Here is a 27,928-nt window from a genome sequence, read left to right on the forward strand (position 1 = left end):
CCGGGAGGTCTCCCGATCACGTGTCCGGTATCGGCTACTCGGACACGCCCGCGGTTCGTCATCCCATCATCTCTTCGTTCGAGCCTTCGGACACGAGCGCGAGAGTTCGTTCGGACAGAATGAGAAAGACAAAAGGATTGAAAGGAAATGAGAGAAAGAGAGAGAGAGAGAGAGAGAGAATAGTCTTGTCGCTTGTTGTTGGTTTGCTTGCTTACTCGTTCACCCGCAAGACTCTGCCAAGGAGTGCAGTAGAATGGTGAGGAGAGAAGAGGAGAGGAGAGGAGAGGAGAGGAGAGTATGTACTATCCGAACAGAGGATCCTCCAAGATAGGATAATGTTCCGTTCTTTCGAAGGATGGACCGAGCCACGGCATGCCCTTCAGCCACCCATGAAGTGAACGAGAGTGAGAGGGAATATGTGTGTGTATGTATGTGTGAGAGAGAGAGAGAGAGAGGACGCGTTCACTCTCCGAGGTTCGTGCTGCTGTCCTCGGAAGTCCTCTCGAGTTCCTATCTGATGCGCGAATTGACTCTCTTGCCTACGAGTACCTCCTTCTTCCCCTTTTCACCTCTTCTTCCTTCTCTTCTTTAGAGGTGATCCTTCCTAGCTATTCTCCTTTATTATTCCTCTTTCTTTCCGATCGGGTACAAGATCGGACGTTCGCGATTAACAACCATACCAACTCTCTTTTCGGATTAATACATAAATGGGATCGACCCAACATTTGAATGAAATTGATAAATACGATAGATAGTAGATAGATAGATAGGTAGATAGATAGATAGATGTATCGTTTGTTTTGTATTGATCGTTGATGTCAGATTTACCTGTTTCCTGTGTTAAGTCACTCAGACCAATGAAATTGATTGTTTTACACGGTTTCGAATTACGCGAATATTTAAAATATAAATATGTGAATTTTTACTACTGACGTTTAAAATCTGAACTTGATAATCCACACGATTCCATGATAAAGTCATACACTATTGTATTAACGTCAAATCTTTGAAAATAATGACACGCGTACACAATTGTATATGCATCTAGACTATAGAAGGATAAATTTACGAGTCAATTAAGAGAACACCGAGATCGAGTCTCTTGGAAAGGTTGAAAAGATCGTTCGGTGTCTCCCACAATATAGCGATCGGCTTTAGATTTATTCTCTTGTGCTATAAGAGAATCAAGAGAAAAAAAATCATGACGTTTCCCACGTGATCCGTCGAAACGAAACAAAACTGCTGCTGCTGCTGCTGCGCTGCTGCTGCTGTTGCCTACCTCCTCCTCCTTCTTTTCCTCCTACAAATCCACCCCCACCTTCTACTTATTATTCTCTTTCTCTCTTTATCTTTTTGAAAAAAAAAAGAAAAAAAGCATCCACGGAAGGCGAGTTCTCTTTCTCTTTCTCATTGTTTCGAAGCACAATAATACTACTCCGACAATTCGAATCGATGCCAGGACACAAGTGTGTGAAAAAACTCGACGAGAAGAGGACTTTCGACGAGTGGGGGAGGAGAAGAGTGGAGGGAGGGGTTAGTTTTAGAAAGTAAAAGAGAGAACGAGAGAGAACGAGGAGAGGGTGGAACGCAAACTAGAAATCGGTTCGTATATGCATACTAACATACGTACAAAGCCACTCGCTAAACACACAAACAAGCGTATTGCAATAATGGATGCCCGTACGGAGTGCGTGTTGTACAAATACGATATCGGGTACAAGGGGGACGCCGGTGGCACGCCGCGGCCACGTGACCCCTTCAAAGGACTCGCGAACATAACGAACACCCCCAACGGTGCGTGTAGCCCCCCCATAGAGAAGCCACGCGTTACGTCCTCGTGTCTTCCACCAGTTAGCGGGGTAACTTACAAACCTACCGCTAATGCGACCAGGAATAGTTCTTTTTTTCTCTCTTCTTTTTTTTACTATACCTTTCGAGTTGGAACAACCTCTCTTATTCTTTTTCGCACAGAACTATTAACATTATTTATCCTAAAATAGGATTACGAATAATTGCACTTTCTTTTTTTTTTCGACTGCGTTTCTTATTTTCATTTCTTTGACGATGATCTTTCGAGAGAATCGAAATGTTTTTCGTTCGATTAATTTCATTGAAATATTTTTACGGATAAGAATTTTAATGACTTTAGGATATGGTATTACTTAAGAACTCGCTAACTACAAATTGCGGACAAATCGATGAGAGGATTATGTACTTCTAAAAGGGCTTCATGAAAGGGCCACGTTCGTAATGTCAAATGATGCCAATTTATTACCCATCGTGACACGTGTCGATCTAAACCTCGCGCTTATAATAGTCTCGGAATCGCGTGAACACCCTCCCATAGTTCACGGTATTTCGTATCTACAATAGAAATAGCTAGCTTTGCACACGATGAGCACATACAGTTAGAGAGTTCGAATGTATCGCATTTCGCGTCATTCGTCATTGATATTGTCCTGACTTCTCTCCCTTTATCATGGAAATTTTCTTTCCGATAATGTCTCTTGTTATACGATAAATCGTAGATAAATATTGTCAAGCATGGTGGCATTGTTTTTTTATACACATATATTTTCTTATAAAAATACAAATAAAGTGAGAAATGTATCAGCATCGAATATAATGTTTCTATAACATTGGTAATAATAAAATACTAGCTGTTCTAAAGTACTTCCTGTGCTTTTACTTTCACCCTATCGTTGAGAGACAAACAGGAGGAGAAGGTATGTGTAAACATTATTTCCACTGGGATTCTCATTGTATTCTTGTAAATAAATGACCATGAAGTTTGATGTGCGAAAAGCGCATGTGTGTTTGACAGCAGGACTCCTACGTTGACTGGTCTCCGAGTCAAAGTGACGAGGACATCAAGTAAAAGTGTTGGGTAATACTTTGCTTGATTAATGGTAACGATTGAAATATTTCATAATGAATAACGCCATAAATGTACATATATTAATTATTATTATTATTATTATTATGAATACAATTAAATTATTATCTAATAATAAGAATGAAATGGTTCAATGTGATGGGATACGTCTACGATCATATTGATTCAGTAATTAAAAGTGTATCTAGGATAGGATTTATTAATTATTTAATAACTATGAGTAATTGAATTGTGTACCTCAATCCTTTCACTATGCTAGTATATCATCTGCGAGTATACTGCTGTTATACGAGTAGACGAAACATGAACGTGCACTTCAGTTCAAATCAATCATAAACTTTATTATTCAATTGAAAGTGCATATATATTTTATCGTTGATAGAGCGTGACATTTAATAATTTGTTGCTCGTTATATAAATTATTAGTTTCTTATTCAATTCGTATTGAGCTAATATAATCGAAATAAATGAATAAATGCGAATTTTTTACAGTTGTTTAAAAATATCGGTTAAATATAGCAAGGATGCGATGATAGGCGACTGTTGTTGTCATTGGTAATAAAAAAAGTTCAACCCTTTATATTTTTTTGTTGAACCTGCTTCATTCATGTACTAGTTTCATTGTTTGTAGACTTTTTACGTAATGCGTATTAGTTCGTCTACACATTCATTCATTAACTCATTTCTTTCTATTCCTTTCATACATTCATTCCTCACTCTTGCCAATACTCTTCTTTCTTTTACTAATGGAACACCTAATGTTTTTTCTATCATCATTTCTCACATACCATGAAGTGTTTAGTATCATTCTGAGTCTTTTGTTGTTTTTTAAACCATCAATTTACTATTACCGATTGGTTTGATAAAAAGGTTTCTTGCCATTATCGATTAATCGGCAAAACAGAGCTCTACTATCAACTTCGGTGGTTAAAAAGAGTTTCTAGTAATATTTCCTTCCGATCGGTAAAAAAAGTCCCGTTATTTTCGCCTGACTGGTAAGACGGTTCTGCTGTTATAGGAAATAATACAGAAATACATAGATCCTCGCAAGTTCCCTTTTTTATCTACCTAGTTTTATTTTAGTTACTCCTGGGACCACCAGTGGGCGATGTACTTAATGTTCTTAAGTACTTAATGTACTTAACTCGACGACGGTACAATACCATCAAAAAATACAGTATTCTACCTACTACCGCCCACTGGTGGTCAGGTTAGTAACTAAGATGAATCTGGGTAGATAAAAAAGTAGACTTGCGAGCTTTTTGTAATTAGCTTATTGTTTTCTGATACAGACATTTCTAATCATCGATTGAATTATTAACAGAGGTTTTTAAAAAAGTTAAGATATTACTTTCTGAAGATAAGAACAACAAATAACACTTGCCTTTCGATACATCAAACATAAATGTTTATTCATTATAGCGTAAATTGGGCTCAATGATTACTATGCATTTTAGGTTGAAATTTTGATCGAATTGATAAATTAACTATTAATTTATACGATATTACATACAAAATCTGTTTTGTTCAAATTAATTCAATGGAAAATTATCGCGTAGATAACTTTATTGAGTTAATTGAATTTTACAATGTTATTCTTCATCGAATGATCTAAATAAATGAAATCAAATTAATTTGATTTCAAACGCGAATAGCATTTTCAAAATGTTCGTTCAACTTTCAACTTCGTAATTTGCATTCATGCACCGCGTGAATGGGATTTACGTGTTACGAATGTAACTTTGTGCAGGTAATCGGTTAGCGGTTGCAATAGAGCATTAAAAAGCTGTTTTCTGTCTTTGTGTGTGTGTGCAAAATTTGATTTTCCACTTGGAGCTGTGACTAGTTAAACTGTTTCTAGAACGATTGCTTAAGTTTAAGACAGGGCAATGGGTTATTAAATGAAAATTTAATGAATAAGAAATGAATTTGATGATGAAACGAAAGATGATCAAAATTAAAATCGACGAGTCTTTTCATATTCTTGGACACAAAAAAAATGAACGAAACGATTCTCCCATACAATTGAAAACAACGAAACCTTCTTGACAATCGAGTTACCGTTAACTAAATCGATTAAGAAGTTCGTTTAAATGTACGTAATCGTTAGAATTTTGGTCTCATTCAAAAACTTGAACGACACTCGAGTTAATAGTCTATTACTGTCTTAAAGAACGCGATTTAACTTTTCGGCCATTGTTAAATACTTTCTTCGAGTTAGCCTCGTGACACGAATTGACACTAATTTCTTCGTGGAATTACTACGAGACGCGCGCGTTCAAACGTTTCGCAATTTAACGAGCCTTGTGTTAGCGTCTTTTATTCTTTATCCATTAAGTTGAATCTATATCGTTTTCTCTCTCTTCCTCTCCCCCTCTCTTCCTTTTCTCCCTCTTTCTCTCTCTTCCTCTTTGATATTACAGGAGATAATAAAAAAAAAAAAAACGAGCGTTGTACGTTAAATCGCGATGGTCATTTGTAGGTCGATCGATGTAAGAACCACTTTCGCGCACACCTACGACATTAGAGAATAGTTCGAGTCATATAATACTATTTCTATCCTGGCGATCGAGGAAATTGGAGTGCTTCACGTAATACAGGCTCTACCAAAATTAATCATCTTATTATATATAATCATATAAAAAGGTACTCGATCAATCCGCCTAACCGTATCCGACAATAACGATAGTTATAATTATTTTCCATTTTTAATCATAATTTTTATGATTTATATTCAAGACTATTCCAAAATAAAAAGAAAACGAAAAGAAATTCTCTAATAAAAGACACCCTGTATAATAGTAATTGGACAAACATTTATACATACGCACGTTTATGCTCGATGTAATTATTGGGATATGAAGAAATCAAAGTATTCGAATTATCAAATATGCGTGATGATCATAGAAGCGAGGCACTTGCAGCAATTGGCTAATCCAATGGTAGTAGTTAAATTAGGTAATCAGAAGAGAAGAACCGTTGTACGAGAAGGAACGGATTGTCCGGTTTATAACGAGGTAAACATTTTAACTAAACATTTTGTTAATAAATTGTACATCTCAGTTTGATATAAGAAATATTTGTAGTATTTCGTTTTCGATTTTGTGGGAAACTTTGAAACATTACTTTCCACGAGGATCACAATAGCTGTTTACTTGAGAAACTATTTACGGCAGTTGAAGTTCTATGGAAGTAGCATCTTCGAAGTTGAAGCTGTGTGGGAACAGCCGGGTAAAGATTTATTACATTTAATTAATACATTTCATAGTTTTATCCTTTATCAATCTCTTAAGTAAGACGATCTAAGAGTACGATGATAACCTAACGATATCTCACGAAGCTTAACCTAACTTCAAGTTAATCCAAATTTATTGATCAAAGAAAATCGATGCGATAATAAATAACGTTAGGATTACTTAGATATTCGATGGGACTTTTAACGTGTCCATTTGAATAGATCATCAGTATCATCACAAATGGGCGATGCTCACAGATCCAAAAAGCTTATCGACCGACCCAAAGGGATACGTTAAGTGTAACGTGGCTGTGAGAGCAAAAGGTGCAAAAGTTCGAGTTTATGCAGATACCGAGGGTGAAGATGATATCGAGGGGTTAGGATAAATTATATCTCAATGACAAAAAAAACCTAAGTATACGAATATCTTTAAAAAATGTCACACGAAAATTCATCCTTCAATTCTATGCTCAAATTTGATGATAAATTTTCGTTACATTATCAAGAAATATTATTAGCAATTTTATAGGACTTATTTTTCTTCGTTTCATTTCTCTCTCTCTTTCTCTCTCTCTCTTCTATTTTATAAATAAATTTGACCAATCGTATATTCCTTTTAATAATTTCAGAAATTTATTACTTCCTATCGGTGGTGAAGCATTACCTTTCGGTCAACGAGCTCGATACATTTTTACTGTCTATCGTGCAGATGGTTTACCGGATATGACGAGTATTTGTGGTTTTGGTGACACGGGAGGTATTAATCCTTACGTACAAATATCGTTCGCCGGGATGAAGGTATTGATATTTGTCAAATAAATTTAATCGAATGATTCTGCGCACACATAAACATACATGCACACACACATATACAAGATTTCCAAGTGACAAATACGATTTGCTATTATTAAGGGTACCACAAGAGTCTTATGGCGAACTTGTACTCCAAGATTTAACGAGAGGATCATCTTCTCCGAAACTTTCCCATCATTTTGTCGACGTATTAGAATCACGATGAAACATCGAGTCAATAGTTGTCGTACACGTACCCTGGCCACACGTGTTATTCATATCGGACAAATATCCAATTCCGGAGAAAACGGTAGAATTTATCACAAGTATCTTTCTTTTTTTCCTTCATAAAATTCTTCCAATATAATTTCTCCGTTTTCTCTTTTTCTTTTCTTTTTCTTCTCTCTCATCAAATCCCTTAAATATTTCCCCCCTTCTCGCGAAAGACATCCTCCGTGTTATTTGGTTTTAAAAAAGAAGATATCATTTTCGTGAAAAATAAAGAGAAAAAAGAAAAAACAGATAGAAAGAAGAATGGATTTTTATCCAATAGGATTTCTACCGACGTACGGACCATCTTTTCTTCATTTCTACGCTTCGAATAAAGAGGAAAGGAACAGCTGCTGCTTCTCCTCGTCCTTACCTTTTTATCGAGGAAGAGTACTCTTGTCTCTAAAAACCGAAATGGATGATCCTGAAACCTCGCCCAGAATCGGCATTGAAACAGAACCGGCTGTTCCCATTATCGAAGTCGGTTAATGTTTCTTTTCTACTCTCTTAACTTTATCTTACTTTTTTCTCCTCATTTTATATTGATAAGATTTTATTATCTTATTCGGCCCATGTTTTATTAACAGAGGGATATCAATTGAATATTTCATATTTTTTTACGATTAATCGATAGTAATAATTATTTGATTATAAATCGATTAACGGATAAAAAATTGTTGAACAATTTTAAATTGTTCTGAAAGTAATTTTTCTTTCGTTTTTGTTTTTAATGATAAAAATCTAAATCTTCTCATACGATAAACGAAATTACTTTTCGAACGACCCCCCCCCTCCTCCTAAGTATATTAATAATTAAATATTTATTTAAGATTCAGTAGAACTCGCAATATTCTTACGTTGATGGAACGAAAATAAATTAGCGTTGAAACGACATCAAAGTAATTCTACAGTACGGTAACTTGATATTCTTGTAGAAAAGTTTATGGAAAGTGGAAGAATATGTATTGCTTGGTATACTTTACGACGTATGCATGATCGATCGGAGTAGATTCGCTAAAAAATCGATAGTATTCGAATTGAGTATTGGTAATGCCGGAAACCAAAGATTTTCACGTGATCGATGCGATCCAGGAAACAACAACGATGACTATGACGAAAACGACGATGACAACGACGACGACGACGATGACGACAATATTCAAGGTTTTCCGCTTGTTTGTCATCGCGAAATTTACAATTTCATAAATACGTAAAACGTGGCTTTCTTTGTTGTAATATAACAGAAGCTAGGAGGAATATGTCGGAGGAAAGACGTAAGGATTTTCCGAGTCAAACGGTACGAAGAACAACGGGAACTCTCGACGGGAAATATAATTATTTACCACTGGGATCTAGAAAGCCTTGCATTTACGTCAAATCTTATTGGCCCAATTTCGAACGTAGAATTTTCAACCTTAACTATTTACGTTTTATCGTTAACTACTTGGTAAGTTATTATTTTTAGATTGATCAATTATTACAAATTTATTTAAAGTTGATTTGACAAATTGCAGGTAACTGTTTTTTCAATCGTTCGATCGATTACAGAAACGTCGAACATCTTTTAAATTGATTAACAATTCAAATCCTCCTTACCTTATTTTTCCATAAGTTATTCTTACGAGATCAATCAACTATCGAAAATAAATTTAAAACGATTTTACGAATAAATGTAGATAATTTGTTTAGAACCGTTTGATCGATATTGAAACATCGCGAACTTCTTTTTAAATTGATTACCAATCTTCGTTACATTGCTAACTTCTTAATATATCATTCCTTCGAGATTGATCAATTATTAAGAAAATAACAAATTATTTCAGATTATATTACAAATTGGTGGTAATTTTTTATCACCGTTTGATCGATTTCGTAACGTTGTACCCTTTAAATTTATTTATAACAATCCTCGTTCCGTGCCATAACTTTTTTCTGAGTTATTCTTACGAGATCGCGCGATCAATACAATTAATTATAAATTTAAAATGACGTTACAAATCGTAGATAATTTTCTCGAAACTTTGAATCCTTCGAATTTATCATCCCACCATTAATTTAAAAAACATTTATAATTTTTCGTTCGAATTATTACTCGAGCCAATCGAATTGGCTTAACGATGACGTTAAGACTTCAATGATTTTCGTTTTGATTCGATTTTTAAGGAGAAGAAACTCGAAGAAGTCGAAACTTTAGTTGCCGTGGGAAACCCTAAAGCATGTAAGACTTACAACGAAACTATTCGAACGTTCAAGAGCCATTGCCTGCATTATTTGCATACGCTGGACGATGGTCGATACGATGCGGAAGGTGATGGTGGTGGTGGTGGAGGTGGTGGTGGTGGTAGGGGTACGATCAAATTGGATCGACATCGAGCGAATGTATGCTGTAAGCAAATCGACGATATTCTCCAGAGAATCAAAATAGACGGTGAAATTCCTAACAACCATTTTATCCGAATAGCCATGATACACGCTTATCAATATTTGCGAGAACTTCGGGGATTATGCGAGGACGTAAGTAAATATATTATCGCGATAAACGATAAATAATTGAAGTATCGCATAAAATATTGTTTTTCTATTCCTTACGTTACAAAAAAACAAAAAAAAAGAAACATTCCTCTCGCATTGTTTCCGCGCGAGACGAAAATTCTAAATTGTATTTTTTTTTTTTTACATTAAAAAACAAACAAAAGTTGCTTCGATATTTTCCAAATTTAAAAAACAAAAATCGAGACGAAACGTGATAGAAAAGCGGAGAAAAATTGTTGATGAAAAAGAAAAAAAAAGAAAAAAAATGTAATAAGAATCGTAACGAAATTGTGTCCGATGAATGACTCGAATCTTGAAATATTAAAGTCGATGGCGAGAAATAATTCGCGAGAAGGGTCGTCGAACCGAACGAGACGTTGAAATAGATAGAACGTTGAACGAGAAATTAGACGACGGCGGGCTCAATTCGATTAGAACGAACGAGACGGGCAATGGCCGTCTCTTTTTTCCGGTTACTTTTTTCTTTTTTTAAATATTCTTTTTCTTTTCTTTTTTTTTTTCTTTCTTTCTTTTATATTTTTCATAGTCTGATCTGGTTCGGATCTCGTTCAGTGTCCGTCTCTTTCCATCACTTTCCGTCGAGACTAATCGAATTTAGGTGCGGTTTATCCAAGAGAATGAATCGATCTCATCCGTCTCTTTTTTCTTTTTTTTTCAACTTTACTTTACAAGGATTTAATAATCTTATTTCTCATTTCTTTTCTTTTTTTCTTTTTCTTTTTCTTTTTAACGAGCTAAAAAAGCGAGCAAATAAAATCCTCCGGTATAAGAAGCAAACACTTAGACGAAAAAAAAAGAAAGTATTATTTATTCGTCATACTTTTATCGAATAATATCAATGAAAACGAGTTAAAATATTTATTCGTAGCCGCAAGACGGTCTTCCGCACGTTTACCTTTGGATGTTGGCCGGTTCGAAACGCGTTGCATACGCCGAATTACCAGCCGAAAGGATTATTTACTCTGAGGATAATGCAGAAAGAGGTGAAAAGTGTGGACAATGTATTAACGTTTTCCTGAAGAATCCTGCCAAGGAGATGGAGTTTGGTGAAACGATCGATCAGTGTGCTTGCAAAATTGAAATCTTTCTATGGCTTGGTAACGCAAAGTTCGTAGCCTCCTGTTGGAGTTCGATCCCTCCAGGCTATGTAATTTCGGACCACGAAGAAACCATCGATGCATTTCCGAAGTACTTTGAATATGATCGATCTTCGGTAAACAACTTATACTTAACAACTTATACTTTTCTACCTTTTTTTTTTTAGTTTAACTCAATTAACACGAATTTTTGATTGTATTAAAATTGATCATTTGAGTATTAATAAATACTGCAATATTTTCATTCGAATTATTCGAATGAGATAGAAAGAAACGAATATACGATATTATATTGTTAATATTAAATGAAACCAAACGAGTTTATTATAGACTAATAAATTTAAATGGTCTTCCTAAAGATAATGAATAATAATTATAGTACATTGATTAATAATTAACGATGACTTTTATAAGATGCATTGCATGTTTCTCCCGTTAATGCGCTTGCAAGTATTATTGTACGTATATTTTCGGCCATATTTTCTATATGAAATATTAATTTATTCGGGTTTGTGAAAAAAAAAAAGTGCAGACACAAATTTTTAATCACGTAAATGTAACTCGGTTTAACGCGATGATATTGAAAATACACGGTTGATTATTACTCTTCAATTTTCTTTGCACAATATTACAATTGTGATGGAATATAAATCGCGTAATTTTGTATGCATGAATATATTGGGATTAAAGTGTGTAATATACATCTACATATTACAAATATCAATAATGCGGTAAGCGAAAATGAATATCGCGATGAGAATGAACAAACTCGAAACTGCAAAGGGATAATCTGCATTGCAGACGTTTCAACTACGTGCACATATTTTTCAAGGACGTTTCGAGCCCGGTATGGACACGTCCGCTTTGTTGGATCCGTTTGTACACGTGACATTTTCTGGATACACCTTGACAACGAGTGTGAGTGAACGAGAATCTTTTAAGATGGTTGCAACATTAATGCCAACATCGGTTTCTATGAAACGTAATAAAAAAAAAATAGACGAAAATAATATTTTATCGATGAATCGTTGAATAATTACGAGAACAGGTCATACGTCAAAGTTTGGATCCGTTATGGGACGAAAGTTTGATATTTCCAAGAGTAAAAATTCATGGGACTAGAGAACACATTAAAATTATGCCACCGAAAGTAGTTCTTCAAATTTTCGACCAGGATATCTGTGTGAGTTTGAAACTTGAACGATTACCTATGTATTAGTAAGTAAGAGACGAGACGATTGGTGAAATTATTTATCGAGATTACTACCACCACCAGCTGTTTCGTTTCAAATCTTTGGTTTCGATTTAAAATGAAAGAGAGAGAGAGAGAGAGAGAGAGAGGGAGAGGAAGAGGGAGAGAGAAGATCTAGTTTACCGTCTAGAATTTTCTAACATATTTTTCTACGAAAATCACAGGGTATGAAGGAGTTTTGCGGAAGGTGCATCGCCGTTCCATTAGTTAAACTCTCCACGGAAACTTACTCACCGCCAGATTTCCAACCGAAATTACGATGGTATAGATTTCAGTCTGGAAAGAATTATACCGGTTCTATTTTAGCTGCTTTAGAGCTTATCGAGGTAAAAGGAAAAGCTGAAAAAAAAATTTGATCCTGATATTACCAATATCATCATCTATATATTTATATCTAATAAGATAAATGTTATAAGATATATTACATAAAATATATGATTTTGCAGACCGAAGAAACTGATATGGTCGACGAACCATTGGACGAGAGAACGCAAGAGGAAATAAAAAACATACCTCCGGAAATAAGACCGAAAATGACGAGTTATCGGTTGGAGGTGATCTTTTGGGGTGTTAGAGATATGAGAAAACTACATTGGGTACCGGTTTATCGACCAAGAATTGTCATCGAGTGTGCTGGTGTGGTCATCAAATCACGTGTCATGGAAAATGCTAAGAAATTTAGTAACTTTGAGGAGCCACGTGTTATGGTTGATCTGGTAATACACAATATTTGTACATATTAATTATATATATATATACTATTAAATGCTAAATATAATAACAACGACAACAAAGCTATTGTTATAACTTATAGAAAATTCAGGAACGTGATAAATAATTTTCTTCTCAGTTCACATGTCACGTTCTGTCAGTCAAACGATGATCGATACTGGCCTCTCGCGTCGCATATCTAGTCGATGAGTTATTGCTATCAAAAATACTGTAGTAAAAGAATATTTGTTAAATCTATAGATGCAATGGACGGACAAAGCTAGTTGTATTTGGAAACGTTCAGTGAAAAAATGGTTTACGCGACAGTTCGATTAAATGAAAAAGTTTAACGTACAAAGCAGTTTTGCTCGATCTCGTTAAAATATCTTCAACAGTTGACAGATTATGAATATAGATAAATAGATATATGTATGTTACAGTGAAAGATCGAAATTTGAGAATGTCAAGATGCACATGGTCGGTTGATGCATGTCCGAAATATTATATTAATGTATAAGAATAAGTTTATGTGTTGACCATGTGAATCTCGACATGAGAAAAGAAAAGTAGGCCAGTTTGTTCTCGATAATCAAATATGATACTCGAGAAACTTTAGTCATTTCCCTTTTCCCTAATCATCATACAAATTTTATTTGCAAACGTTTGAAGGAGATGGCAGAACTCGAAGAGTATTATCCATGCGTTACGATACGTGCTTATGATTCGCGTGGATTTGGTTGTTTCAAATACGCCGGTATCTGCATAATTCCAACAGTCAATGTGTTCCTCGAACAATTAATAACGGATGAAGATTATCAAGCACAAATATACCAAACGAAATCAGCACGAAAATTTGGTCGTGGTGCTGCTATTCCAACTGCTGCCACTTCTATTAAACGACGACCATGTAAGAGAGAGAGAGAGAGAGAACGTCGTTCGGATAATCTAAATCGTTCAGGGGATAGAAATTCTAACAGAGTAAAGCCTTTGATCGTTTGCCAAGCTACCGTCTGGTTTCCCGTCGCAGAACCATGATTTTACGATGTTAACGTTAGAGAGCTACGTACGTTCGAATAACAACACGTTGAATTTCTCTCTAGAAAAATAAAAAAAAGAAAGAAAGAGAAAAGAAAAGATACGTAGAAAAGACGTGGACCTTTGTAGAAATTTTATCCTCAATTTCCCATGAAAAATATTTTCGCTGAATCCTCGAATCACCTTACTAAATAATTTTTGTCTCCATTTTTTATAATTGAAACGATCAAAGTTAACATCAAAGATTAGGACAGAAAAAATAAATATGGAAGGAACTTTCGAGTGAATAAAATTATTCGAATTTTTATCCCATTTCATAACGAACATTAAACTTGAAAATTAAGTATGAAATCTCAATGAAGGTAATTTCTATAGAAAATATTTGTTTGTTCATAGATGTCTTATCTCTCGATTCCACTGTTCAAGATGAACGCAAGGCTTTGATGGAATATAAAAAAACATCCTACGCAGGATTTCCACGTAAAACTTTGAATATTTTCGACTACGTGAAAAAGTTATTCAAATGGAGGAAACTAAATAAAAAGAGGAGGAAAGAAGATTATGGTACGGAGATGCACGATGATAGTCTTGATTGGTGGAGCAAATATTTCGCTTCCCTCGAGGTATGTACTATCACTCTATCTCTATCTATCTTTTTAATTGCTATTAGCTACACACCGTTCTACATTTTAGCTTTAATAATAATTTAATTATATATGCTAGATAATTTTATTATCTTTCCTATATCCTTTGTCCTGCCATACACATTTGTGTACATAACATAATTTCATTGTTTTCTTATTACTAATTTTATTACCCTAATTACACGTGGGGGATGAATAATTTTAAAACTATAATGGCATATGCTTGAAATTTATATAACATTATATCAATTAATTTCTTATTTGTTTTAAATGTATAGAAAACCAGAATTGTCCACATATGTATGTATGTGTCAGAATTGCATAGGATTATGTCTGTGAATAATGTTTTATTAAAATAAAATAAAAGGTATTTGTATATCCGTCTCTCTTTCTCTCTCACTCTTTTTAATATCTGACAGATTGCATTCTTTTATTGTAATCACATGTATTATACATTATATATCATATTATTCTATACTTCAGCTTGAACATTAATACAGTTGTATCTTCTATATAATCCTATCATATATCTCAAGGATTTAACTAAAACTGAGACAAAGTTCTTTCTTTTTCCGATGGCTTGCTATCCAAGAATTTATATCCTCCTAGAAATAGGAAACGTTATACGAGAAAATAAAAATATATAACTTTTAGTTACCGAAAAAGTATTTTCTTTCTAATCGGAGAATCTTTTAGGAAGAACGTAAAAGAAGACTCGTTCCTCTTCCACTTTCCTCTTCCACCTCCTCTTTCTCTCTGCAACCTTCAAACACTGCAAGAAAAGTATCCGTAGCGACGTTCAAGGTATGTTTCCATAATCAACTATACGAAACTTTAGTCTCGATCAAACTGATATTAGATATATTCCGAGGAATTGGAAACTCAACCAGAGTTCGATGGATTTCAAGATAGATTAACTACTTTTGAATTGTGGAAAGGAAAGAGAAATGAAAATCCCGATGATGGCATCGAAGGTCTTGTAGGAAAATTCAAAGTTAGCGATCATTTATAATAGATTTTACATAATTATTATAAATATAAAAGAAAAAAAGCATGATTGTCTAAGATTTTAATTATGATCGATCAACACGTACGATAGATCAACAATGGTACTTGATTTATCTATTGTTTTACGTCGATCTATCAATCATGTATCCTTTTTTTGTTTTTTTTTTTTTATTTTATATCGATAATAATGGGAATTTTTGTAGCAAGATCGATTATTATGTCATTTATCAAGGAATAATAGATTACGTTAGAAGAGATTATTAAAATACGAATTTTTCCCCGTTGGATTTTATTTGCGAAATAAAAACGAGTGATAAATTAAGGCGGGCAAACGCGGAACGATTTATCTCCGCGAATAACACCGGGACACACTTTCGCCTATGAAAAAAATGTTCATTTTTTAACATTCGAAAAGTAATTTTTCATTTAACAGGGACATATTTCCGTGTATCGTTGGCCACATCCAGAAAATTTATCTTGCAAGACGAGACACGGTAGAAATGCCGCTAATGGTTTATGCGATGATTACCCATCTCAGGAATCAGTTAAACTTCTCGTTAGAGTTTACGTGATAAAAGGTAACCATTAAGTAAGATCGAGCCAATGGAAAGAAAATAAAATATCAAATCAGATAATAACACATAAACGTATTAACTTCATTTATTACAGGAATTAATTTACATCCTAAAGATCCATTAGGTGGAAAGTCTGATCCGTATCTCTGTATAAAGTTAGGAAAAATATATATAAATGACAGGAAGAATCATATACCTAATCAACTTAATCCTACTTTCGGCAGGTACAAATGAAAGAAAATAATTATTAACCGGTATAAAATAAAGTATAGTACAATTTAATTGATTAAATTTTTACTCAACGTTATATTGAATACTATCTTTCCCATCTAATTTCATTTTCATTAATTACGAAGTACGCCAATGAATAAAAGTAAAACAATATATATATCTGTTTAAAAAATTCAAGTAGAGTTTCTAGGAATATTTCTTAACGTTACCTAGCTTAAAATCTTTCCTCCGAAACTAAGACTATATAAGATATGCTTTAGATGTTATCAAGACTCGCTTGAATAATTTCAGAGTTTTTGAGATGGATGCTACCTTCCCTCGAGATTACATGCTTTCCATTCAAGTCTGGGATCACGACGCTACCACCACGGACGATTTAATCGGTGAAACTAAAATCGATATCGAAAACAGATTCTACAGTAGACATCGAGCTAACTGTGGATTGGCGAGAACTTATGAGACCTTTGGTTATAACGTTTGGAGAGATCGCGAGAAACCATCGCAAATTCTTGATTTCCTATGCAAGAAGAACAATTTACCGATACCTGTTTATGATAGGGAAGAAGTTCGTATCGGTAAACGAAAGTTTCCTTTTCGTTCGATCGTTAACAATGAAACAGGTAAGGAATATAACGAGAACAAAATTGTTTACTTGTATAGAAAATTCATGTCGATCGGTTAAAATGTTAAACGAGTAATTATCAACAAATTAAATTAGATATGATCGAATATTTTGATTAAATAAATGAACCTAATTAATGATCTTTTTAATTGGATAGATTATTAATTTAAAATTAAAAAATAAAACTACCAGGAAATATAATGAATTGATCTAAGAAGACATATTACGATTTTATACTTTATACTTTATTACTATCTTTACCTTTATTCAGACAGAGAAGAATGCATGGCTTTGAACGTGCTTCATCAATGGCAAGAGTTTCCTATTTGCGGATGTACCCTGGTACCGGAGCACATCGAAAGACGTCCGCTTTTCAATGCAACAAGACCCGGCCTCGAACAGGTTTTCTTCTCTTCCATATTATTTCTTTTATTTTTTATTATCATTCATCCCGCGGGAAAAGTGAGCCAAGAAATGGAAGGAAGGAAGGAAGAAACGGGGAAGTAGAAGTTAGATCCTGGATTTTTTTTGGTCCAATTTTAATTTTATCATCGGTTTAGGTTAGCAACCTCCATCCAACCACCCTTCTACCCTTCTTTCAACTCCAAAGGTTTCTTTCCGCAAAGATTTCCTTTCGTTCTTCGTCCGTAAAATGATATTGCAATGAAAGTAAAAGAAAAAGAAAATATGATAAACGATCGTTGTACGTGAAGTAAGAGAATAAATTGTATAAATTCGTTGCTTTCATATTGTTACAATATTATTTTAAAATATATAACGGAAAGGTAGGATATTATACGGGCTTTGATCGAAAATTGTATAAACGATTTTACGTAGAACGTATATATTTATTTCAATGTTTCAGGGTAGATTGGAAATTTGGATCGACATGTTTCCCATTGGAAACCTACCCCCGAAACCTGCGGTCAATATTTCTCCCCTCATACCGGAGGAATATGAAATTCGAGTGATAGTTTGGAATACCGAAGATGTTCCCTTAGTGGAAAGTCAATTTCTCACGGGAGAAATGTCATCGGATATTTATGTGAAAGGGTAATTTATATTATATATTAATCTGCTGATCTAAAGCCTAATGTAAAATTCTTACAAAATAGTTTTGTAATTTATTAACTTCTTCTTCTTCTTCTTCATCTTTTCCTACTCCTTCTCTATCTTTGGATTCTCATTTTATTTTTATTCTAATTTTTATTCTTCCTCGCTAAATTCCATTATCGATTTTTTAGTTGGATTCTTCCAGAAGACCGACAGAAGACCGACGTTCATTACAATTCCTTAAGCGGCGAAGGTAATTTTAATTGGAGATTCGTCTTTCGCTTGGTCTATTCTAAGAGCGAAAACGTTATGATCGTTCGAAAGAAATTATTCGTTTTTTCGAGAAACGAAACCGAGGAGAAACTTCCTTGCAAACTACATCTCGAAGTTTGGGACAGCGATCACTTTTCCGCGGACGATTTTCTTGGTAATTTCATTCTATTCCACAAGATTCTCAGAGATTATTCATTTTAAATGAATTTATCGTAAGTACTATTGTTTCGTTTTTAATTTTTGTTCGTTATTCATTCGTAGAAATTTTCACGATATTTTCTTTCTTTCTTTTTTTTTTCTTTCGAGAATTGATCGAACCATTTCATATAAAATATTTCTAGGATGTCAGCAGGTTGATATTATTATTATTATTATTATTATTATTATTATTATCATTATTATTATCGATAAATGTCTACGTTTCCACTTGTGATCTACGGAAAAAATCCCTTTTAGTCGGCTTTTACGACAGGCAGGGTATACCTCGGGGCTATTCTATATCTCCGACCCCGAACGGAGATCGTTATTCTTACCTTTCTTTTTTTTTTTTAAGGTGCATTGACGTTAAACTTGTCGAAGATGCCACGTGGTAGCGCCAATTCAAAAACTTGTACGATGAAAGTACTCGATTCTAAATTGCCAACGGTGAATCTTTTCAAAGTTTCCCGTCTCAAAGCTTGGTGGCCACTCGTACGAAGAACCGAGGATGCTAAATACGTTCAAGCGGTATTACAATTATCATTTTGTATGATTTAATTGATCTTTGAGGTTCTTTTTTCTTTTTTTTTTCAAATGTTACATTACAAAAATTCAATGTGCGTAATGATCGTGATATTCTATGGAAAATATAAATCGAATGGTATAAATTTCTTTATCTATTTCAATACTAAAATATAACGTTAATTAAAGAAACGTTTCTATATATAAGGAAAATCGATTGAACAATAAAATACGATTGCAGGGTAAAATAGAAATGGAACTGTCGACTCTGCGGGGAGTTGAGGCTAACGAACGTCCAGTAGGTAAAGGGAGAGATCCGCCGGAAGAACTTCCACCACCTAAGTAAGTCTAAATAAAATTCAATAAAATCAAATTCGATTATATGATAATGAATTTAACGAAATAAGAAATAGAAATCAAATCAAATGAATTTCATTTATTCAAGACGTCCGGACACTTCATTCTCATGGTTTTTCAATCCATGGAGAGCTTGTCGTCACGTGGTTTGCCGTTACTACAAATGGAAGATCCTGTTATGCGTAATATGCGTTCTGTTCGTTTTACTTTTCTGCTGCGCGATTTACGCCTTTCCAGGATATTTCGTAAAACGTCTCTTAGGGGCTTGAATTACGAACTATAACGATTAACGAAGCTCGATGAATTTTTTAAACGAGACTAAAAAGAACAAAGATAAATTAAAAACGCATTCGAGATTTATTTCCCGTTTAAAGGAAGTGAGCGAGATGAAAAATAATCGAAATTTCGAAATAGGACTGTGCAACTATATTCGAGTCTGATAGAGTCAGGGTATTTACAGGGTATGCTATACAATCTAGGAAAAAGGGGCAAACGTGACGTAACTAAGAAATCAATAACTCAGAGAGAAAGCTTTTATCGCGAGCCTTCGTTAGGTTCGACTACCGTATTTCCAAGAATTACGATCACATAGCGAAATCTATATATCTGTTATATACCTTACCTTTTTGTGATTAAAAAAAAGTACGGAATTTTATCCTAACATGAAAGAGAAAACTCGATGATCGTTGTACCTAAGATCGTATATTTTTCGAAGTAGCATTACCTTTTACTTATCGCTTTAGGTGCTCGTTATTTAAAGGACTGATTAGAAGAGTCACCGCGAGTCACCGTACTTCTCGGTGTGCAGCTTTACCTTATCATGTATCTCGTTTTCTTTCAAGTACGAGAGAAAGAAATAGAGATAGAATAAAAGAGTGAGAACGAAAGAGAAAGAGAAAGAGAGGATAACGGAGTGAGAACGAGAGAGAAAGAGAGACAGGAAAAGCTGAGAAAGTTTTCGAAAGGCGAAGTTAACGCTCGGTCATTGGCCCGTGATCGTAGATACCACGTGAAGATAAGACATGCAACGTACTAAAAGTGAATATATGTGTAACATAATGTATGTATGAATGTATGTATGCATGTTTGTGTGTGTTTGTGTGTGTGTGTGTGTGCATTGGTACCACCGCACGTACCAACGGCGATTCGTTGGAAGCATTCCCAAACTGCTTACCAGTCTGCATGCTCGCGTGACTTTGTTATAGCTACCAACAAGAGTGGAACGCGAATGCGACAGGGTACGGTGAATGTGGGTGAAGAGGGGAAAATAGATGTAGGAGGAAGTGGCTGAAGGGTTAAGGGTTCGAGTGTCGTGTTGAGACAGAGGAAATGGGAGAACAAGAAGAAAGACCTAGAGAGTGTGTAGAAACTATAGGAAAACGTTACTTCGATATATACAATAATAGTTTTTCTAGATACATCCATTAAGTTTCGAAGAAAATAAAACGAATCGAATTGTCTCTGGGCTACACGTGAATCGTTACTTTCCCTATTTTCTTTCTCTATTTTATTCTCGAAGTAGCCCGATATCGATGTCAGATGAATCATTCGTTCTTTTCTAATGGTTTCTTTCTGTTTTGTTTTTTATTTCCCTTAGGATAGAATCATCTTTTAAAGGATCCAATTGTTTAGTAAATTTTGTAGAGGTAAAAGTTCTTTCTCCGATATTTCGGTAGACTAATTTTCTTCTCTTCTTTTTTTAAAGCAGAAAAGAAAGATTAGAAACGAGGAGAGAATAAAAAGATCACGATTTTCTTAGCCGTGTTATTTTATCTTCTTTTAGAAAATATAATATATTAAGGGTGTTAAAATGAGGAAACACGAGAATCTCTTCGACTTATTATTTACACGTGCGGCGCGTGTATTATTTGTCCAATTTACAAATATTATCTCTCCTTAAGTTTTCATATTAGCATAAGCCTCTCTTCTACCTTTTGTTTAAAGAGGGGTAAAGGTGTAAGCTTTTATGGTGAGATCAACCATCGGTGGGACAAACGATCGCGACTACGAAGGGTGGTACGAGACATGACATTTCCATTTTTCTTCGGGATACATTTTTCAAGACCGTTCATAAATCTTCTCGGCCGATGTTGAAAGTTCACGCGATTTCAAATCTACCGGGTACTGTTTGCCAAACGGCTACTACTACTACTGCCATAACTATCCCCCATCCCTTCTATTCCTCTTTTTCGCCCTTTTCGAAAATCTTTCTCTCCCCAGTAACTCGGAACAGCCCATCCAGCTAGCTGGTTGGCTAGCCAGCCTTCTATTACTTTCTTTTTCCTCTTTAGAAGTACAAGCTTTTTACTCGTAAACCAGAAAATGCTTTTTGTTTCGCTCCATGTTACATTTTCTATTTGCAGACGACAGAGAGAGAGAGAGAAAAGCAACAAAAAAAACAAAAATGGACAAAAATACATATGGAACGTTTCTCTCTCTCTCTCTCTCTCTCTTTCTCTCTACGATTTAACACGCGTAAACTACTCACGCGTGCCATTTGGAACAGTCAAAATGTCCTTTGGCAAATAATCTCGATTGACGTTCGACGAGAAAACATGAACACACATAGTCGAGTAGTTTGTTCGTAATAGTTGAAACGTGATTTAGAATCTACCACATTTCGTCGGAATAGTTTAATGACAAACCACGATGCAAACCATCTAGCTGTCACTTTAACGCCTTCGTTCCAACCGTTAGAGGAACCTTCGATTTGCTAATTTCTAACGCTCAGGATACCTCGACTAGAAGTAAAATGACCTCGTTTTTGGATACTAGCCAATTATTGCTCGTAACACTTCGCATTGCATCGTTTCTTCCCTTTGACTTTGTTATCGAAAAAAATCCTCGACGTATATTTTATCTACTTAAAGTATTTTCAAAGTATCTTAACGAATAACCTTAGGTTACAAAGATTTTCGTTCGTTCTTTTGAATCAATTGTCAAATAGCTCTTTCACTTTTCACTTTTAACCTTTTCCATCCGATACGAGAAAAATGCTTTATGTATGACCCCTTTGTTATATAGTAGTTCCACTTGAACCTTTCTATCGTAACTTTGCACGTACCGTGTTCGATGTTATTTCTTTTTTGTAATTCGATTAAAACTCCTTGATAGAATTTGTACGATTTTTAATTCCAATTCTTGGAAATCTTTCATTGTTAATTTCAATTAAGACAAATTAATGAGACGGTTCTTTTCTAATATTAAACAACAAATATATGAAGGATGTATTTGCATAAGGTATTTCGTAGTTAAGTACAGTGAAATAATGCAAATGAATTCGTCAGTACTTCGAACTACGACTAATCAGTGTATAATCGTAAGGCACGCTATCCTTTTGCCATAACACTTTCGTAGTCTCCTTGTAATGCGATATTTCGTCGTTTGCATCTATTCGCAATATTTCCGGAAATTTCAAAACAAACTCGAGAATTTCGGTGCACGCGAGTAGAATCATGGAACTCTGCCAGCAATAATCGTAACGCTTCAAAAAGTTTCGAGAAATTTCGAGAGGATTTAATCCCTTCGCTTCGAAATATCGCGTGACAACGGAATTGTTGCGCTTCGTGTTATTAAAATTAATATGATTTACTTCAAAAATTAACATCTTTAAATATTCTAATATCGTATGTGTGAGTGTGTGTGTGTGTGTGTGTGTACACGTAGAATGTAATAAATAAACGGCGCGTAAAAATACCCACACTTTCTAATAGATCGTAAAATAAACGTTTATAAATTCTCGTTCTCGAATTATTTATAAACCGATTTAAAGATTGATCTCGAGCGTTTAATTTTTCAAACAACTTTACTGTAATTTCGAAAGAAAATATCGTAACACGCGCGAGATGATAGATAAACCTTAAGTAAGGAAAAAGAAAACGGGTATGGTCGTTGGATGGAAATTATATCACGAGAAGTACTATCTTCGACTATCACGTTTTTTTTTTCTTTTTTTAACGAATGTAAAAAGAAATACTAAAGTAGATTGAACGAAAAACTTTCTCTTGTGGCCTTACAACTGTCCGTTTTCGTTGGCTCCTTCCTCGATCTCATCACGCGAAAAGGGATACCAATGCATGAACTCTGGAATAAGGTCAATACGTAACTTATGCATGTGTGTATGTATATATATATATCTATACTTACACGTGTGTTTCGAAAAAAGTACTTTTCCGACAATGAGGTAGACACGTTGAAGGATTCTGGTTAGTGGATACTGTCGATAAAACTCGTTGAACAAATTTCCACAAGTGAATTACTTTTTTTTTATTGCTCGTATGATCTTTCCCCTTTTTCTGGAATACGAGAAGTATAATTTATAAATTAATATGATCCTTTTGATATTGATCAAACCCGTTTTATCAACGCATTTTTATTCGATTTCTTTTCGAAGTTTTTTTATCGGTTCAACGAAAGTAACGTAAAAATGAGATCTAAAATTATATCCCTGTTATTTGTACAACTAGAACTACGAATAGATAAGTGCGAATAATTTCTTTTTCAAGGGAATTAAATCATGCGAGCAAACGCATATAGCAATCAAGTTGCATATTCCTAGATGCAAATAGAGGAAAATTGTGCGCTGATATTTTATACTCGCTACATACTAAGATCGTTTTTTTCGAGATTTTTTATTCAACGAGATGATGAAAGAGGGTTAAAAATGTTTCTTTCATTCGGTGTAAGTTAATATATCAATTCATTATAATATTATCAAGAAAATATTACATGCAATCTAACGAAAACGATATCATTTCTTTATCGTAAAACTATAATAATATATTACATAAATAATAATAAATATTTTAAATAAAAGTTGAAATGATTAATAACAAAATTTTCATCCAATATTGTTTATAATAATTGTTTTTCTATAAAGGATATAAATATAATTAATTAAAATAATAAAATATTCAATTAGCGACCACATTAGATCGATAATACAAGAAAACAAGTTTTCCATTCGAAATAAGAAAGTAGAAAATAAATCTCACCTTCCGAACAATTGATTTCTTCTTTCTAACGATCAATCATAGAAAAAAGTCGATCGATGTCACACGACTCCGATGTATTTTCACGATCGAATAAGCCATAAGCTGTAACAAAAGGAACAAAGAAATCAAGAGAAAGAAGAAGAGGAAGAGGAAGGGGATGAATGAAGACAAAAAGTAAACAACGCATAGATAAAGTAGAATAAAATAAAGAAAAAAAAGATAAGTAAGAATAAAAAATAAAGAAAAATAAAAAATGAAGAAAAAGAAGAGGAAAAGAAGAGGAATGCGAGGAATAAGATCGAGGATCGAGACGAAAATAAAAAGATCAAACAAAACAAAACAAAACAAAACAAAATGAAACCTAGAAAAAGATAAATAGAAAAGAAAAAGGGCCGTTATTCGATCGATGTAGTGCAAAGGTTCCTATAACCGACCGAACGTTAACCCGCTCGAACGATAGTACGGCGTCGTTGTCGTCGTCGTCGTCGTTGTCTTCATCGGTGTCTGCGTCGGCGCATTTAAGCGTCGCGACGCGGTTCGTGTCCGCGCGAGGGCGTCGCGACGTAACGAATGAGCGAGAGCGAGAACGAGAGAAAACGAGAACGAGATAGAGGGAGAGGGAGTGAAGGAGGGAGAGAGGGAGAGAGAGAGAGAAAGAGAGAGAGAGAGAGAGAGATGGAGCACGTTTCTACCCTCGGTAGCTTTAGTCTGTCGTGGTGTGTCTCATCGGCCGGCTCGTGCGATACCACGCGCGAACGCTCTCTTTTTCTCTCCCCCTCTCTCGCTCTCTCTCTCTCTCTCTCTCTTTTTCTCTCGCTTCCCTTTCGTTTAGTTTCTTTTTTTGTTTTCCGTACCAACGTGAGGAATATAGTTTTTGTCACGGATCGCGAGAGAATTTTTCTTTTAGATCGATCGTAATATCAAAAAATAACGTCGAATTTTTATTAGGTGCTATATATATTTATTTATTTATATACGTATATATATATATATATTTATTTATTATATATATATATATATATACCGGTTTGCCTTTTTATTTTTTCTAACGAATAAATTTGAACGATAGAAAATTATATTTGTATATTCATATGCATCGTTATAGGAGGAGGGAGAAGGGGGATTAATATATTTATATATATATATAAAGGATAAAAAAGGAAGAAAAAGAAGAAGGGTGGAGAGGAAGTGGAGAGTGTGTTTGGTAGTTAGGTGTAGTCCGTAGTAATTAGTAGTAGTATTTTGTAGTAATAGGGGGAAGACGCGCGAGCGCGCGCGCGCAACCCTCCCCCCTCGAAAGAAAGGAAAAGTTCGCGCGCCAACGATTTATACGTACATATGTGTACGTAATATTTACTCGTGTATATATTATATATACATACATACATATATATATAAATATACACGCATACACGCATAAAAATCCGCAAAGAGAGAGACTTATATAAAACGTAACAAAATTTGTCCCTCGCGCTCGTCTTCGATCAACGGATTCGTCGTGTCTACGTCTTCTTCTCCATTGTTTATGGTTGTTGCTGCTGTTTTTGTTGTTGGTTATTGTTACCGTCAGAAAAATAATTGAAAAGAAGAAGTATAAAAGAGAGAGAGAGAAAACACAAAAATAAAACGAGAATAGAATAGAATTGGATAGAATAGAATAGAAGGTGAAGGAAAAAAAATATATAGGCCGTGGTGGTTGGAAACCGTTAAAGCGAGGAAAGTAAACGCGCGCGTACTATCATCGTGTGCACGAGGAAGTGGTTGGAGGGGTTGGGGGTTTGGTTGATCGGTTGCTTGTGGACGACGTGTTGGAGGAGGAAGTGGAAGAAGACGAGGAGGAAGAGGGGAAGGTTGAACGGACGATGTTGCGGAGGTCAGGGAAGGAAACTTTGTTGAACGATTAAGATCTTAGGAAGGAACGAAGTTAAGAGCTAAACGAGGAGTAGGCGTAGGTGGTTGAGAAAGGTTAAAGGTGATAGAAAAAAAAAGGAAAAGGAAAGAGAAGAAAAGGTGGAAGAGTAGGAGGAGGAGGAAAGTGGAGAAGAAAAAGGAGAAGAAGAAGAAGAAGAAGAGGAAGAAGAAGAAGAAGAAGAAGAGAAAGGGAATGCTTGAGAAGAAAAATAGTCTGGCCGATGGACGAGCTGTGTAGTAGTCGTTGTCGTGGCTGCACGTTGCCGTCTCGATACGGAGGGACGCTGAGGTAAGAGTTCAACGAACGCCGACAATGCTCATGCTCGAAGACTCGCGGCAAGCGCGTGCTTCAACGATGTGCAGGTAGAGAAAAGCAGAAGACCGGGTAGAGAGGGGGTGAAAAAACAGGAAAGAGATCGAGGGGGAGTTGGTGGGAGAGAGAGAGAGAGAGAAAGATAGGAAAAGACTTTGGTTTTCCTGGGTTAATGTCCTCTCGTTGGCGAACTTCATTTTCGTCTCGCTGTCTCTCGATCTCTGTCTCTCTCTCTCTCTCTCACCCTCTATCTCGTTTATTATTTTCTTCTCGCTCCGAGTCTTTCGACACCCATGCGTGGAAAGCTCGTCGAAGCTCGTTGATAAAGATGACAAACAAATACGAGTTTAAAGGAAATAACAACCGATATTGATATACAAGTTTCTTTTTTTTTTGATTTTAAGGTATAACACGATTTAAGAGTACGGATACAATATCGGTTTGGTAAAGGATTTTGCTAATTTTTGTCAGGAGATCATTTTGATATCTCGAGAACATCCACCCTATCGCGCGCAACGATTAGCGATGAAAATATTTTCCTTTGATACGCCCGGACAAAAGTGGCAATTAAAAATTCACAAATTGAACGATCCGGGGGCCGAGCGCGTTGTTTCCTTTAGATTTTTTTTTTTATCCGCACGAAAAAGCGATTGAAAATTGATCATTTTAACTTCTAGAACGTTACGTGTCATACATTTATAATGCACGAAGTGCCTCTTTATTCTGTTTTCTCTTTTTTTTTTTTATTTACTTATTTATTGTTTCCTGGTAAAACGAATAGAAAAAGACAAGAAAAGCGAGTATGTTATTTTTTGTTGTCTCGTCCTTGCAACACACCAACCAAGAGAGCGTGACTCTCGTATGCCGTCGGCTTTAGTCGATAAGAGGAGCGTAGACCTCCCCGATCGAACGTTCAAATCTCCGCCGGCCTTTTTCCATTTAATCGACTAGGAACTGTTTTTCCCTCTTCTCGCGTCGAGAAAGGAAAAACGTATACATGCTACATATATTCAACCGGCTTTAGCTTGTAACAGTCTTCAAACAGTGCTAAGAGTACCTAATATCGATGAGAATTGTCTTTATTCTATTCCTACCCCGTTAACTCTATTTACCTTTAATCGAGCCGTTTCATCATCTTACCCCATTCGGTATATTCTTTTTTCGCATTTAAGACTTAAGCAATATGTTATTTCTCTAAACTTTCCCTCTTACTCTCCCTCTCCCTCTCTCTCTCTTTCTTTCTTTCTTTCATTCTTTTATCTCTTTTTTTATACCAGCTCGCTAAAAGCGAGAAATTATCGAGCAGCCAACGTTGAATGTAAAGACACGTCTAACCTTGACGTTAATATAAACGTTTTCTCTCCCTCGTCGTGCGTTCCTTGCCAC

The 27,928-nt window shown here is 35.1% G+C and overlaps 3 protein-coding genes and 2 long non-coding RNA genes across 13 annotated transcripts in view; 4 read left to right on the plus strand and 1 right to left on the minus strand.

Moving 5' to 3' along the window:
• The first annotated feature begins 5,640 nt into the window (after positions 1–5,640).
• LOC122520158 (otoferlin-like) lies at positions 5,641–6,601 on the plus strand. The gene is made up of 3 exons (XM_043640170.1): positions 5,641–5,913; positions 5,983–6,127; positions 6,354–6,601. The coding sequence occupies exons 1-3, from the start codon at positions 5,755–5,757 to the stop codon at positions 6,515–6,517; spliced, it is 468 nt and encodes a 155-aa protein (XP_043496105.1). The 5' UTR covers positions 5,641–5,754; the 3' UTR covers positions 6,518–6,601.
• A 253-nt stretch (positions 6,602–6,854) lies between these two features.
• LOC122519445 (otoferlin-like) lies at positions 6,855–19,313 on the plus strand. Its single transcript, XM_043638866.1, has 20 exons — positions 6,855–6,929; positions 8,129–8,357; positions 8,438–8,640; positions 9,357–9,707; positions 10,615–10,893; positions 11,645–11,761; positions 11,892–12,026; positions 12,260–12,421; positions 12,542–12,811; positions 13,476–13,713; positions 14,238–14,464; positions 15,345–15,479; positions 15,927–16,071; positions 16,163–16,288; positions 16,560–16,976; positions 17,193–17,323; positions 17,787–17,974; positions 18,166–18,401; positions 18,801–18,973; positions 19,209–19,313. The coding sequence occupies exons 1-20, from the start codon at positions 6,855–6,857 to the stop codon at positions 19,311–19,313; spliced, it is 3,942 nt and encodes a 1,313-aa protein (XP_043494801.1).
• Positions 19,314–23,339: 4,026 nt separating this feature from the next.
• Positions 23,340–27,928, minus strand: part of LOC122520159 — a 123,878-nt gene continuing 119,289 nt past the window's right edge. For all 8 annotated transcript variants that reach the window (XR_006304452.1, XR_006304456.1, XR_006304455.1 and 5 more), the window contains 3 exons: positions 24,319–24,420; positions 23,471–23,619; positions 23,340–23,407 (listed from right to left, as the gene is read on the minus strand). This is a non-coding gene — a long non-coding RNA (uncharacterized LOC122520159). The remainder of the gene's footprint in view (positions 23,408–23,470; positions 23,620–24,318; positions 24,421–27,928) is intronic.
• LOC122520163 lies at positions 25,026–25,470 on the plus strand. The gene is made up of 2 exons (XR_006304461.1): positions 25,026–25,266; positions 25,424–25,470. It is a non-coding gene; the product is annotated as an uncharacterized LOC122520163 (long non-coding RNA).
• Positions 26,365–27,928, plus strand: part of LOC122520155 (small conductance calcium-activated potassium channel protein) — a 143,845-nt gene continuing 142,281 nt past the window's right edge. For both annotated transcript variants that reach the window (XM_043640158.1, XM_043640159.1), the window contains exon 1: positions 26,365–26,518. The gene's annotated coding sequence lies outside the window, so the exon portion shown is untranslated. The remainder of the gene's footprint in view (positions 26,519–27,928) is intronic.

Source organism: Polistes fuscatus, unplaced genomic scaffold (assembly GCF_010416935.1).
Source record: "Polistes fuscatus isolate 324 unplaced genomic scaffold, CU_Pfus_HIC Scaffold3, whole genome shotgun sequence".
In the NCBI taxonomy this organism is placed as follows: Eukaryota; Metazoa; Arthropoda; class Insecta; order Hymenoptera; family Vespidae; genus Polistes; species Polistes fuscatus.